Here is a 15793-nt window from a genome sequence, read left to right as displayed (position 1 = left end):
ATATACCCTGTAATGTCTGATGACACATGTATATACCATGTAATGTCTGATGACACATGTATATACCATGTAATATCTGATGACACATGTGTATACCCTGTAATGTCTGACCACATATGTGTAACCCTGTAATGCCTGATGACACATGTGTATACCCTGTAATGTCTGATGACAAATGTGTATACCCTGTAATGTCTGACCACATATGTGTAACCCTGTAATGCCTGATGACACATGTGTATACCCTGTAATGTCTAATGACACATGTATACCTTGTAATGTCTGATGACACATGTGTATACCCTGTAATGTCTGATGACACATGTGTATATCCTGTAATGTCTGATGACACATGTGTATACCCTGTAATGTCTGACCACATGTGTATACCCTGTAATGTCTGATGACATATGTGTAACCCTATAATGTCTAATGGCACATGTGTATACCCTGTAATGTCTGATGACACATGTGTATACCTTGTAATGTCTAATGGCACATGTGTATACCCTGTAATGCCTGATGGCACATGTGTAACCCTGTAATGCCTGATGGCACATGTGTATACCTTGTAATGTCTAATGGCACATGTGTATACCCTGTAATGTCTGATGACACGTGTATACCCTGTAATGTCTGATGACACATGTGTATACCCTGTAATGTCTGATGACACATGTGTATACCCTGTAATGTCTGATGACACATGTGTATACCCTGTAATGTCTGATGACACATGTGTATACCTTGTAATGTCTGATGACACATGTGTAACCCTGTAATGTCTAATGACACATGTGTATACCTTGTAATGTCTGATGACACATGTGTAACCCTGTAATGTCTAATGACACATGTGTATACCCTATAATGTCTAATGGCACATGTGTATACCCTGTAATGTCTGATGACACATGTGTATACCCTATAATATCTAATGGCACATTTGTATACCCTGTAATGTCTGATGACACATGTGTATACCCTGTAATGTCTGATGACACATGTGTATACCCTGTAATGTCTAATGACACATGTGTATACCCTGTAATGCCTGACCACATTTGTGTAACCATGTAATGTCTGATGACACATGTGTATACCCTATAATATCTAATGGCACATTTGTATACCCTGTAATGTCTAATGACACATGTGTATACCCTGTAATGCCTGATGACACATGTGTATACCCTGTAATGTCTGATGGCACATGTGTATACCCTGTAATGCCTGATGGCACATGTGTATACCCTGTAATGTCTGATGACACATGTGTATACCCTGTAATGTCTGATGGCACATGTGTATACCCTGTAATGTCTGATGACACATGTGTATACCCTGTAATGTCTGATGGCACATGTGTATACCCTGTAATGTCTGATGACACATGTGTATACCCTGTAATGTCTGATGGCACATGTGTATACCCTGTAATGTCTGATGGCACATGTGTATACCCTGTAATGTCTGATGACACATGTGTATACCCTGTAATGTCTGATGACACATGTGTATATCCTGTAATGTCTGACCACATTTGTGTAACCATGTAATGTCTGATGACACATGTGTATACCCTGTAATGTCTGATGACACATGTGTATACCCTGTAATGTCTAATGACACATGTGTATATCCTGCAATGTCTGACCACATTTGTATAACCATGTAATGTCTGAAGGCACATGTGTATACCCTGTAATATCTTGCTACATGTGTGTAACCCTGTAATGTCTGATGACACATGTGTATATCCTGTTATGTCTGATGACACATGTGTATATCCTGTAATGTCTGACCACATGTGTGTAACCCTGTAATGTCTGATGACACATGTTTACCCAGAAACATTCCATTCTACATAAGTAACCATGCACATCATCATTTATGGGTCAAGGTCACATTGATAAAAGATCTATAGACAGATTGCACTTTCTCTTTATTGTTTCATTGCATGTGGACAAGTTTGAAGTCATTTTTAAAGTTATATGGGGACTCAATTTGACAATTAACTCAGTGATCTTTCTATGTAGTAATATTTATCTGAGCTAAGTGAGTTATCAATGATGGGTCTGAAATGGTTTTTAAACTCTGGACCCCTCAGCCAAATCTACCACCTTTCAGTCTGGGAATCTTACTTTCAAAACCATGTATATCCCACATGTCATATTTAAACACATCATCTCCCCCAGAAATTCCCTTGGGCTGGTTGCATTGCTGACATTTACATTTACATTTCTGGGTCATCCATTTCTGGATATTGTATAAATGTGATGACCTTCATCATGAAGGATGAATGTGACCTTGACCCATAAGGTTGGGGCCATTGTTTGTTTATTGTCTGTTATTTTGTTGTTTGACCTATGACCTTAGATTCTTCATGCGACTACAGGAGTCAGAATATGGGTATGGTGAATGCTTGGTTTTTATGGCTACTCATTGTTTGTTGTAAAATAACAAAAGTGCTTTTGTCAATATTCTGCTTCTGACAACTACTGCACACAATCTAGGAACCAGTCTTTAATATTTTAATTAACCATGATTTGATTTTATCTCAGGTATATTTTTTTTTATAGAACACCACTTGTCTTAGGGACCGTTTTAATTGTTTCCATTGACCCCTGAGCGGTTGAGTAGATGGGGTTGCTGTAATCATAAATCTGTAAATCATTTAAATGGTTATGATGCCAAAACTGTTTGGGAGAACTTTTCAGAAAAAATGAATGCTTTATTACTTAAAAATACAGAGAGAGATATTGAAATATGCTACTGTAAGGTTGAAATGTGAGAAGAAATCCTGGAACATGAGAGGTATTGAAATATTAAAAAAATGAGAGATATGAAAATATTCCACGAGAAGGTTGAAATGCAAGAAGGTTTCCTGAAACAATTGAATCTGTGCATACTGTGCATTGTAAAAAAATGACTTTATGAATTCTGTGGATTTTTGTTTATATTCTTAATGGGAGGGGGGGTTGTCGTTCTGAATTCTGTGAAATTTTTTTAAAAGTTTTAATGATAATATTGTTGCTTTGTTAAAGTCTTATACCAATATGACTTTGACTTTCTTACTATAATTGACTGGCAAGAGTTAAGTCCCTTGTTATAGGTGTATTTGATTAGCTAAATATAACTTACAATATGACAACGTATGAAAGACCTCTGGTGAAATTTATGTTACAATATAAATGTATTACTTGATGATTATAAAATTCAGAACTTTCATGAATCCATTACCTCGGCTGATGTGACCTTCAAATATATAGCTCATTTAAAGCTGATTTAAGTAGATGTTTGTATTCTGATGGAATAGACAAAGCCACAAACACAGTATCATCTACAATACCGAAAACATTTTTCATTGTGTAGAATTAAATTTGCTTTTCAATAATGATTGACTGATTGTTTTATGAGCTTCAAACTTACATTATTTTTTCATAAGTTTGTAAACCGCTTTTAATAAATGCTTTTTCATTCCAGTTTGTCTTTCATGTAAATAATTTGATAATAATTAATATAACCAATTAACACTACTTGTTAAATAATAGTTAATTATGATGTACACAATTTGTTGTGACGTTGTATAGATACATAATGACTACTTGTTATATAGTGCTGTTTTAATGTCCTTCAGGGATCTCTGTTTACACCAGTATACATGGGATCTTACATTTAAAATTTATTACTGTAAAGTAATTAAACCAGTTAGTAAAATGATACACTTGTTATGTAGAAGAGAATATTTTAGATAATGTGAGTTAGATGATGGGATTATCTATAGACAGTTATATCTTCAGTAACTTTAGTAGAACTTCATCTATAAAGAACCCTAAAATTATGATACAATTTTTTTTAGTTTTTCAACAGAGTCCCTTGAATTCAGTGTTTGTGAATTTTTAGAAGCAACACAAATTGTGTAGAATCTACATTTTGATATTTTCTATTGAAATTGATTTTACACATTTTTGGCTTTTATATTGATTTCTATTCTATTTATTTCAATTCTCAAAAATTCTCACATAGCTTCTTTATACTGAAAAACCAATAGTTTAACAAGATCTAGTGTAATCTAGGCATGTTACACTATAGTCAGTCAAAATGTAACAAATGATGATAAGTTTATTTTTATGGGAGGATTTCATAAAAAGTTAGCCATACAAAAAACAATGTTCCCAGTATTTGTAAAATTGAATCAGTTATGTTTATGGTACTTCATCAATAGTTTTACCGTATGTATCTCCATATCCTTCAATAAGCCCTATGTCTGGTTAAGTACCGTCCTATATCCATTAACTTATGGGAACATGTGATGCCACTGTATGATGAGCCTCCATAGTTTGAGTCAGAAGTTTGACTCCAGAATCGATACTGTACATGACAACCGTAGTACTGTATGACATTGTAGGTGATTTTATAACAACACTATATAATTGTATTTGAAATATTTGTTAATGTAATAAAGCAAATTAAATTGATTTATCTTTTGGTCTGTATTAAAGGCATGCCTCGGACATTGGAACCCAAGACTCGGCCCTGGGACAGATGCCAACACAACAGGCTGTAGTACAAACATTCCTCAAGAATTACGGCAAGGTAAGATTGAATAGATAATGTAAAGGAACATTTACGGTAAGGTAAGATTGAATAATTAATGTAAAGGAACAATTACGGTAAGGTAAGATTGAATAAATAATGAAAAGGAACAATTACCGCAAGGTAAGATTGAATAAATAATGTAAAGGAACAATTACCGCAAGGTAAGATTGAATAAATAATGTAAAGGAACAATTACCGCAATGTAAGATTGAACAAATAATGTAAAGGAACAATTACCGCAATGTAAGATTGAATAAATAATGTAAAGGAACACTTATGGTAAGGTAAGATTGAATATATAATGTAAAGGAACAATTATGGTAAGGTAAGATTGAATAAATAATGAAAAGGAACAATTACCGCAAGGTAAGATTGAATAAATAATGTAAAGGAACAATTACCGCAATGTAAGATTGAATAAATAATGTAAAGGAACAATTACCGCAAGGTAAGATTGAATAAATAATGTAAAGGAACAATTACGGTAAGGTGGATATATATTATATACAAGGAGGGAGATTAAGATATAGATATTCATAAGAAAATAAGTATTAATATGCATTGGTATTAATTAAGAACTTTGTCAAATACATTTATGTACAAGCATGATGCATGAATATATGGATAAAGGCATGCCTATATATGGGGAAAATACTTCAATATTTGTAGATAGGGAGCTGAAACTTGAAACAAATATCATACTATCAATTTGTTAATTAGTAGATTAAGTGTGTGTCTTGTACATACAATGTATGACTTCTATAAGGCTCTTCTAGGCCTATAACTAGAGTCTTGCTGAGCGTTTTAAAATGTATCAATTGGAAAATCAAAGTATAATATGAATCGTTATACTCGGGTATGATAATGTCAAGCCTTTTTGATATAGATAGAAGCAATGATCAAGTGTTACATATGTTTTAGGCAATAGAAGCCCTCAACATAGCCACCCGGTCCAAACCCATAGCATCACTGTTTATGCTGCTGGGAAAAACACAGATGAAAGCCAAGCTTTACAAGGATGCCATTGTCAGCTTTGAGCGTGCTCTGGGAATATATGTGAGTATTGGTGCCTGGTGTCTGATGGTGTGGTGTGACACAGTTGGCTACAGGAAATACAAGGAAACTTCAGGGGTTAAAATCTATGCTAAGGTAGCTAGTATCTGTCAAAGTGTTCAAGTTGGTCAAATTACAACTTTTAAAGATAGAAGAATGGAAAGAGGTTTCTATCTTTGCTTCATACACAGTTTTTATTTATCTATTTTTTTCATTTATTTATTTATTTTTAGATTTTATCTATCATAACATAACTATAGAATGACTTATATTTCATTTTCATTTATACATGAAATATAGTCCGTTTTTCAGTATGGTGATTGGAATTTACAAATTACCTGTAGATTATAGTAGGTTATGTATATCATTTCTTTTTCCAAGGTAAATACTTCTATACTCATTTAACATTGTTTGTTGTGTTTTGTATTTCATTCCATTATATAGCTGACAGTCACCTTAGTGTTTAGATGTATATTACAATTAGTTATGTATCTAGAGTCTATATTTCATTATATCATTTTCTTTTTCTCACTAAATAGTGTTAAAGCTTTAAGAAACTATATTTATATTAAATCATTTCATGATGAAAAATCAGCCAAATGTAGTATGAAAAATATAAGATATATTTTGTGTAGCATATATGTTTGACTTACATCTTGTATGAAATGTTTTTTGAGTACCTGTATATATAATTTGTATGACTATTAAAAAAAAGATACAGTACTGTAAGAATAATTATGATTGTCATGGGTAATATTTTTATTAAGTGATGTATAGTTCCCCACATGAAAATTATCATCTTTAAACATCAGATGTTACAGCATAATTTGTGTAGCCATTAAGTTTAACACAACATCCTGATAGTACCAATATTCTGTCCCCTTAGAAGCCCTCCTTCCTACACCCAAACCCTATACCTGTCACAAAACTCCCTATATATACATGTCTTTTCCTGTATAGTAACAGAGACTTACATATTGGTATTTGTTATTTACATCTCTGATAGTAAGAGCATGTCCATATGTTTTCTGGTTGGAACACACTGTTTCTAAGCCTTATGTTGTCTGGAAAAGATTTTCTGGTAGGAACACCCTGTTTCTAAGCCTTAAGTTTTCTGGAATTTGATTTTCTGGTAGGAACACACTGTTTCTAAGCCTCATGTTAACATGTTGTCTGGAAGGAACACACTGTTTCTAAGCCTTAAGTTATCTGATAGGAACACACTGTTTCTTAACATGATGTTGTCTGATAGGAACACACTGTTTCTTAGCCTAATGTTGTCTGGTAGGAACACACTGTTTCTAAGCCGTATGTTGTCTGGAATTTGATTTTCTGGTAGGAACACACTGTTTCTAAGCCTTAAGTTGTCTGGTAGGAACACACTGTTTCTAAGCCTTAAGTTGTCTGGTAGGAACACACTGTTTCTAAGCCTTAAGTTGTCTGGTAGGAACACACTGTTTCTAAGCCTCAAGTTGTCTGGTAGGAACACACTGTTTCTCTTAACCTAATGTTGTCTGGTAGGAACACACTGTTTCTAAGCCTTAAGTTGTCTGATAGGAACACACTGTTTCTCTTAACCTAATGTTGTCTGGTAGGAACACACTGTTTCTCTTAACCTAATGTTGTCTGGTAGGAACACACTGTTTCTAAGCCTTATGTTTTCTGGAATGTGATTTTCTGGTAGGAACACACTGTTTCTAAGCCTTAAGTTGTCTGGTAGGAACACACTGTTTCTAAGCCTTAAGTTGTCTGGTAGGAACACACTGTTTCTAAGACTTAAGTCAGTTGGAATTTTATCTCGTTGAAGGGAACCCTAGTACATTACGGGATAACTTGGTACATGTATTGATATAAAGTGTAGGGATGGGTCAGTACACTGGGTGTCTCTCTGACATCATGGCAGTGTTGAGGAGTAACTCTACAAAGTTTGCATGATCGCCATTCTAGGCGTCATGCAAGCACACTGGAATTTAAAATACTTTGGTTTGCCTTTTAATTATCATATCTGTCCATAAATTTTAAATAAACAAAAAAAAAGTTTTAATTAAAGTGCACCTTCATGAGTAAATTATGATATTTCTATTGACTTGTTTATACCCCTTGTACTTATCAACCCCTCTCACTGTAAAATAAAAGGATTGGGATCGAGGAAAATTCGTTATGCTTCTCTACAATTGGTGTCAGATCCTAGCCATTGTTACAGTGAGCTTTGTCTGTAGAACGCCATGGTGTCAGACATTTATCATGTATGGTGGCAGTTTTCATCTATTATAGCTGCCTTTGTTTATGTTTGCAAAATAGAACGTCAATACAAAGGTAAGTTCTCACGGGCCTAACACCTGGTGATAGTCATGTGATCACTCACCTGTGGCTTTCATATACCTATAACATCCAGTGAAATTTCATTGATCCAGACAAGCTTTACTTTTCTATAATTTCTAAACACAAGTACCTGAAATAGAAATTGTTGTGGAATTCTGAGAGATTGGGAAATATTTTTCACATAATTTTCTAATCTTTAATTATAGTCTGAGAAAATCACCAGGTAGCCACAGAATTTTTTTCTTGATAAAATTTTTTTGGGAAATTTTAGGATTGGATTGTCGGACACTAGGAAATATTTTGTGGATAATTAAAGTCTGAGAAAATTATGTTGTACAGTGAAACCTGACTTTACTGACACTGTATGGGACTGAGTCAGTGTGTCAGATATGAAGGGTGTTGGTATATGGTAAGTCAGAAAGGGATATGACAATGAAGCATGTCACTGTTCTGGTGAAAATGGTCAGATGTTACAGGATGTCATTTAAGTCAGTGGTCGGTAAAGTCAGGTTTCACTATATTTGATATTAATAGTCTGGACTTTTTTTTATTATTATTTGAGTCTAAAATATATCCTGTGAAATTAAATTTTGGGAAATTTACCAGGTAGTCAGTCATGGAAATAGGATCCTGGTAATGTGTGGATTAATGAGATTTCACTGTTTATATACATATGTATACCTCTCCGTGGAGTACCTGTATTATCTCTGGATGTACTTCTCTTTAGAAGTGTTTTCTCACAAATAGCATTATACCATCAATCAACGTTAGATATTAAAACAACATTTGAAGGTTAAGGTCATCCAGTATAAACTTAATGGTGCCTTCATTATGGAACAGTATGTCTGACTCAATTTCGTGATTTTTTTATTAAATCTTTTTCATTCTCTCTATAAATATACATTGAATATGACGAAACATTAACCATTTAAAAGATGAGAGAATTTTATTAGGAAAAAATTCAAACATCATAGTCTATGTATGTTATATGAATCTAAATACATTGTATGTATGTATGATTGATATAATCAATGTTTCCATTGTATTTTTATCCTGGTCCCCTCGCTCAATATGCTGATTAGATTAAAACAAGATGAAGAACAATTGATTCATTGTACTTTTAGGATTCTATCTGTAATAAATTATTTGGATATAATGCATTTGTGATTTAAAAACTATCCACATATTATTTTCATATTTTTCCTCGTTATATTACTACCTATTATAGCTTTTGATATATAATGTAAAAAAAAATACATATATCTGAACCTCATATCCTCATATCCCTCATATTGATATTGTATGTATACCTTGTGTATGCTTGTGTTTTTTAGTCAGCATGTATATATCAAGCATGATAGAACATTATGTTTAGTTTATGCTGAAATGTACAGTTTATTAAGGATTTCATCAGGAATGCTAGCAGTTACCTGAAACGGCTCCCAAAAATTTTAGAAAATAGGAAAAAAAATTTGTCAAATATCCATTTTCACTTTGAACCTGTTTATAATGAACCAAGTAAGTTGCTGGGAATAACACTTTTAGCCATCATCTCTATTTTATAGATCACTAAAATATAAGTAAAAGTTTTCTGATAACAATTGTGTAGGGTTGTTTCCACATGGTATGCGAGATTCCCTAACTTCCAACATACAAATACTTACCTATAGCCCTAACAACTGGGGGTATTTACGGAACCTGTATAATATAACATTGATACAGTGAAAACCTGTCCAATCTGACCCCTGATTAGTCTAACACACTGAATATCCCAACATACATTTGTATTTCTGATGAAAACTTGTGTGTTTATTTTGTATTCCAGTTGGGTGTCGGATTAGAAAGGTTTCACTGTATTCATGCTATAGAAATGATTTAATGTCTATCCATAATGATTTGGTTTCCCAGTTTATTAGATTATCAATGAATTATCAACCTAATTACCATCTTTATTTTTATATTCAATATTGCTGATCAATTCCAGGAAAACTAAGTATAAATGGATTACAGTTGAATGTTAACCCTGTCTATCTTGGACTTACAAACATGCATGATCATTTTTTTCGTCATGCTTCACTGGTAATAAGAGAAAAGTTATGAAATTTGATTTAGATCTTAAGATGCATAAAATATTTTGTGACTGTTTGACAATTTGATGAATATGGGAAAAAGAGGAATATTAACCCCTATTCTGAAATAACTTTGGAACCAAATATATGGTTTAAATGTATGTAGTTAAACTCAAACAAAACTTGGTGGATGGAATGTAACACAAAAACCTGTTCTTGGTTTTAGAAATATGTGTAAAGTAACTCCTACAAACATACTGTTTTTGTCCACTAAGTACTTGTCATAGAATCTATTTGAGACCTTTGTTTATAAATATGAAACTCAAAATATGATGAAACAAGAAAATTAGATTCAAAGGTATTTTATCATACAATGTTAGCTTCTTAAATGTATGCTTATAATATTATACTGCTTTCACATATCACGATGTATTGCTGAAAAAGTATAGCCGCACAACATCCTGCTACAAGTACAGCCACATGACGTCAATTAGCTACAAGTACAGCCACATGACGTCAATTAGCTACAAGTATAGCCACTATCTGCATGGGAAGGGTTTATATAATCTTCACAGCTCGCCCAGTTATCGCTTTCTTACTTGAAATACTCCAAATAATAAAATTGATTGTTTATGTATGTTGTTTATGCATACAAGCACTGTTGATACTATAGTCCTGCTAATACTATAGTCCTGATATACTATAGTCCTGATACTATAGTCCTGATACTATAGTCCTGCTAATACTATAGTCCTGATACTATAGTCCTGATATACTATAGTCCTGATACTATAGTCCTGATATACTATAGTCCTGATACTATAGTCCTGATACTATAGTCCTGATATACTATAGTCCTGATACTATAGTCCTGATATACTATAGTCCTGATACTATAGTCCTGATATACTATAGCCCTGATACTATAGTCCTGATATACTATAGTCCTGATACTATAGTCCTGATATACTATAGTCCTGATACTATAGTCCTGATATACTATAGCCCTGATACTATAGTCCTGATATACTATAGTCCTGATACTATAGTCCTGATATACTATAGTCCTGATACTATAGTCCTGATATACTATAGTCCTGATACTATAGTTCTGATACTTTATAATAATCCTGATATTGTAGTCCTACTAATACTATAGAACTGCTGTATTATACAGTGTACATATGTTGACTTCACTTCTCTTGGCAAACTTGTGTTCTAGGGGAAAAAAATCGAATGTGAAAAAAATAGAATTCCCTATAGAATTCTTAATCACATTCATTTCATATTTACCTGATCATGGCTTTACCTAAAGTTTGCTCACAATCATGCTATCATAAACATTTCATTAAACTGAAAGTGTCACATGAGATGCCAGAATTTGTGTGCTGGTTAACAAAAATATGTTGGAATGGAAATCATATATAAAGAAAAGAGAGAGAGAGAAAGATAAATAGTATTTCACTTTTTACCTATGAGCTTTGATCTTCTGTAGAAACCTTGGAAGCCACGAGAGCCGTGGCCTGCGGAGGCTGGAGATGCCCACTTTCTGATTGGCATGTGTCACATGGAACTGAAGAGATACCTAGATTCACTGGAAGCTTTCTCTAATGCCATCAAACTTGACTCAAGCTATGCAGAGGTATATTTGGAAATTAAGATATTCATCAAAAGAAAATTAAAGTGTTTCAAAAACATTTTATTTCATTGTAGAATCTAACCTGGTTTTTGTTTGCCTATGTTCATTGGATTAATTATGGAGATCTCCTGATTAAAAACATTGTTATATCAACAGATCAATTATCGAGATCTCGTTTGAATAAAAACATTGTTATATCATCAGATTAATTAACATATATTGTGAAAATAAGGTTGAAAGATCATATGGTACTTTGTCTATTTTTTTTAATAAAAAAAAAAAATAAAAAAATCATAACTAATATTTGGGATCTGTCATCTTTATATTTTAGGGTTGTATCAATTGCAATTATAAAGTTTATAAATATTTGTGAAATACTTATATAGCAATGAAAGTAATTTAGAGAGTATTTTATGTTTGAGATAATTTATATAGCAATGAGAGTAATTTAGAGAGTATTTTATGTTTGAGATCATTTTTCCCCAGGCTCTGTATCAGAGGGGTGTGGCCAGAACCAAACTGGGTATGTCAAAAGGAATACAGGACTTCAACAAAGCCCTCGCCATCAACCCAAAGATCTTCCAGGTAAACATCTAAGTTGTCTAAAATCCAGGACAGTTTAATAATTTACAGGATATTAAATTAGATTTAGTGTGTTTTAAGTCGTAGTACTGAGAACCGTGGTTTTCCTTAACAGCTTTAAGGCTATATATGTGTAACACCCTTGTTTTCCAGGTGAGATTTAGACATGACCTTTACTGTTACTGTATATAATACCATATTTATCCTCAAACTAGCCTCCATCTCTGGTGTAAAAGTTTAGTACATGTGTATAAATGATTGGGAAGGGCTTACTTGTGAACACCTTTTAGCTTCCTACATGTATTTCAAGATTCTGTATAAACATAGGAGGCGTATCTGTGGGCGAGGGTGTATTTGCTTAAATATCTGAATTTGCAATTTTATTGGTTTGATGTTTGATATCTGCCAAGATTATTCATTTTCCATTTTGTTTCTAGGCATATCTAAGTCGAGCCTGTTACTATGGGCACAGGAAAAACTACACCAAGGCCATCTTGAATTGTAATGAGGCGATCAAGTTACAGCCACACAGTGTGAGGGCTTTCCTCTACAGGCAAGTAGATCTGTGGGGTTTGATGGGACAATTTCTAAAATGCTAAAGAATTGTGGGAAAATGTCTCCTGCTGTAAAACTCAATGGCTGCCATATGCATGTTAGATCATTGATTAAAAGACAAATTAGATTAAATTGGTATCCATCTGCAAGTGAAATATCATGAAACTATTTTGATTATAAGTTCTCCAAACATTATATTGCAAAGTCTTAAAGGATTATGTACAGTTGGCCTTGCAAGAACAAATATAGACAATATACATAAATATTATCTGGGAATAAGCTGCTTAATCACATACAGATACTGTTTAACTTCTACTAACTGCACAAATTAATATATAAATAAGGCAACATGTTGTTTAAATATATTGAGAGCCATATTAGTACAGTATTGCATTTTGGTCTGCAGTGATGTCTGAAATTGACAATGTAGGGTCAAGGTTGTGGGTTAGCTCTTCCCATTTCTCAGCTGACTGGCTGTATAAACATCAATGATTTTTGACATGATCTTATATTGATATTGATGTTGAATTGAATAAAACTTCATTACTGAATATTTACTAAGTAATGGATGTTTCCTCTGATTGAATCTCTACAAGCTTAAAATGTGTAAATAGCATTTGATTGGCCAACACTGATAGATGACCTTTGATCTACAGAGGGGCCCTGAAGTACCATATCAAGGCATTTGACCTTGCCATCCAGGACCTGACCAAGGCTACCAGTATAGATAGTAGTTGTGCTCTTGGGTACTTCAACCGAGCTGTCTGCTTCCAGGAGAAGAAGGATTACCAGCGGGTGAGTGGACACTGGTCACTTTATTTCTTCATGGTCACTATAGTATGCTGTAGTTAACCCTTTCATTGCCAATTCGCTGAAACCGCCCGTGCCCTTGTTAGAAATTTTAGTATCTGACATACATTATTGGAATATATTGTTTTGTCAAGTTGATTCATTGAGACAGTCTGTTCTGTGTACAGGTAATCAAAGTGAATTTGAAATATTAATTTCTCTAAACTTCTAAAACATCACAGGCTAACTATTTGTGTAGGAATTCAAATTCACTGTGAGATACTTGTTATTGATATTAGTACTTTAGTAGAAACTGTACTTTTACTTTATAAATTTACATCCTATGTGAATATTAAATAACAGCACTGATTGTATATTACGTAACGAGAAATTACCGCCCCTTGGAACAATGAAAGTCACGTGTGATATGCGCACCACTTTCGGTGTACTTCAGGGGACAATTTGTTGTATCTTTGCCCTGACGAGCCGTAACTGGCGAAACCGATCGGCGAATAAAAGTTTTAATATTTACTTTACGTTTTGAAGCTGTTGAATGTTGAGATACACTTCCTACTCTTATCTTTAGTAGAAATAGTTTTGTTCGGTAAATATATACGGTACATAATTAAATGTGTATATTAAGCAATTGTTATCATTATTAGCTCACCTGCCCGAAGGGCAAGTGAGCTTATGCCATGGTGCGGCGTCCGTTGTCCGTCCGTCCGGCCGTCCGTCCGGCCGTCCTGCGTCAACTTTTTCATTTAAACAACTTCTTCTCAATAACCAAGAGGCCCAGGGACTTAATATTGGGCCTGTAGCATGCTGGGGTGAAGGGCTACAAAGTTTGTTCAAATAAATGACCTTGACCTTCATTCAAGGTCACATGGATCAAATAGGCTAAAATCTTCAAACAACTTCTTCTCAATAACCAAGAGGCCCAGGGACTTGATATTGGGCCTGTAGCATGCTGGGGTGAAGGGCTACAAAGTTTGTTCAAATAAATGACCTAAACCTTCATTCAAGGTCACATGGGTCAAATAGGCTATAATCTAAAACGACTTCTTCTCAATAACCAAGAGGCTCAGGGACTTGATATTGAGCATGTAGCATGCTGGAGGGAAGGGCTGCAAAGTTTGTTCAAATAAATTACCTTGACCTTCATTCAAGGTCACATGGATCAAATAGGCTATAATCTTCAAACAACTTCTTCTCAATAACCAAGAGGCCCAGGGACTTGATATTGGGCCTGTAGCGTGCTGGGGTGAAGGGCTACAAAGTTTGTTCAAATAAATGACCTTGACCTTCATTCAAGGTCACATGGGTCAAATAGGCTATAATCTTCAAACGACTTCTTCTCAATAACCATGAGGCCCAGGGACTTGATATTGGGCCTGTTGTTTGCTGTTGTGAAGGGCTACAAAGTTTGTTCAAATAAATGACCTTCACCTTCATTGAAGGTCACATGGGTCAAATAGGCTATAATCTTCAAACGACTTCTTCTCAATAACCATGAGGCCCAGGGACTTGATATTGGGCCTGTAGCTTGCTGGGGTGAAGGGCTACAAAGTTTGTTCAAATAAATGACCTTGACCTTCATTGAAGGTCACATGGGTCAAATAGGCTATAATCTTCAAACGACTTCTTCTCCATAACCACGAGGCCCAGGGACTTGATATTGGGCCTGTAGCTTGCTGGGTTGAAGGGCTACAAAGTTTGTTCAAATAAATGACCTTGACCTTCATTCAAGGTCACATGGGTCAAATAGACTATAATCTTCAAACGACTTCTTCTCAATAACCACGAGGCCCAGGGACTTGATATTGGGCCTGTAGCTTGCTGGGTTGAAGGGCTACAAAGTTTGTTCAAATAAATTACCTTGACCTTCATTCAAGGTCACAAGGTCACATGGGTCAAATAGGCTATAATCTTCAAACGACTTCTTCTCAATAACCACAAGGCCCAGGGACTTGATATTGGGCCTGTAGCATGCTGGGGTGAAGGGCTACAAAGTTTGTTCAAATAAATGATCTTGACCTGCATTCAAGGTCACATGGGTCAAATAGGCTATAATCTTCAAACGACTTCTTCTCAATAACCAAGAGGCCCAGGGACTTGATATTGGGCCTGTATCATGCTGGGGTGAAGGGCTACCAATTTTGTTCAAATAAATGACCTTGACCTA

General features: G+C 34.4%; 1 protein-coding gene across 6 annotated transcripts in view; it reads left to right on the top strand.

Moving 5' to 3' along the window:
• Nucleotides 1-15793, top strand: part of LOC117329299 — a 72669-nt gene that overhangs the window by 42788 nt on the left and 14088 nt on the right. For 5 of the 6 annotated variants that reach the window (XM_033887180.1, XM_033887185.1, XM_033887184.1 and 2 more), the window contains 7 exons: nt 4506-4599; nt 5524-5658; nt 7957-7971; nt 11542-11688; nt 12172-12270; nt 12705-12820; nt 13479-13617. In XM_033887180.1, the coding sequence (XP_033743071.1) occupies nt 4506-4599; nt 5524-5658; nt 7957-7971; nt 11542-11688; nt 12172-12270; nt 12705-12820; nt 13479-13617 (745 nt within the window). The remainder of the gene's footprint in view (nt 1-4505; nt 4600-5523; nt 5659-7956; nt 7972-11541; nt 11689-12171; nt 12271-12704; nt 12821-13478; nt 13618-15793) is intronic. The other variant, XM_033887181.1, reaches the window with a different exon arrangement.

The sequence above is a fragment of the Pecten maximus genome, chromosome 6, assembly GCF_902652985.1.
Source record: "Pecten maximus chromosome 6, xPecMax1.1, whole genome shotgun sequence".
NCBI lineage: Eukaryota > Metazoa > Mollusca > Bivalvia > Pectinida > Pectinidae > Pecten > Pecten maximus.
This window is presented reverse-complemented; position numbering and strand designations above follow the sequence as displayed.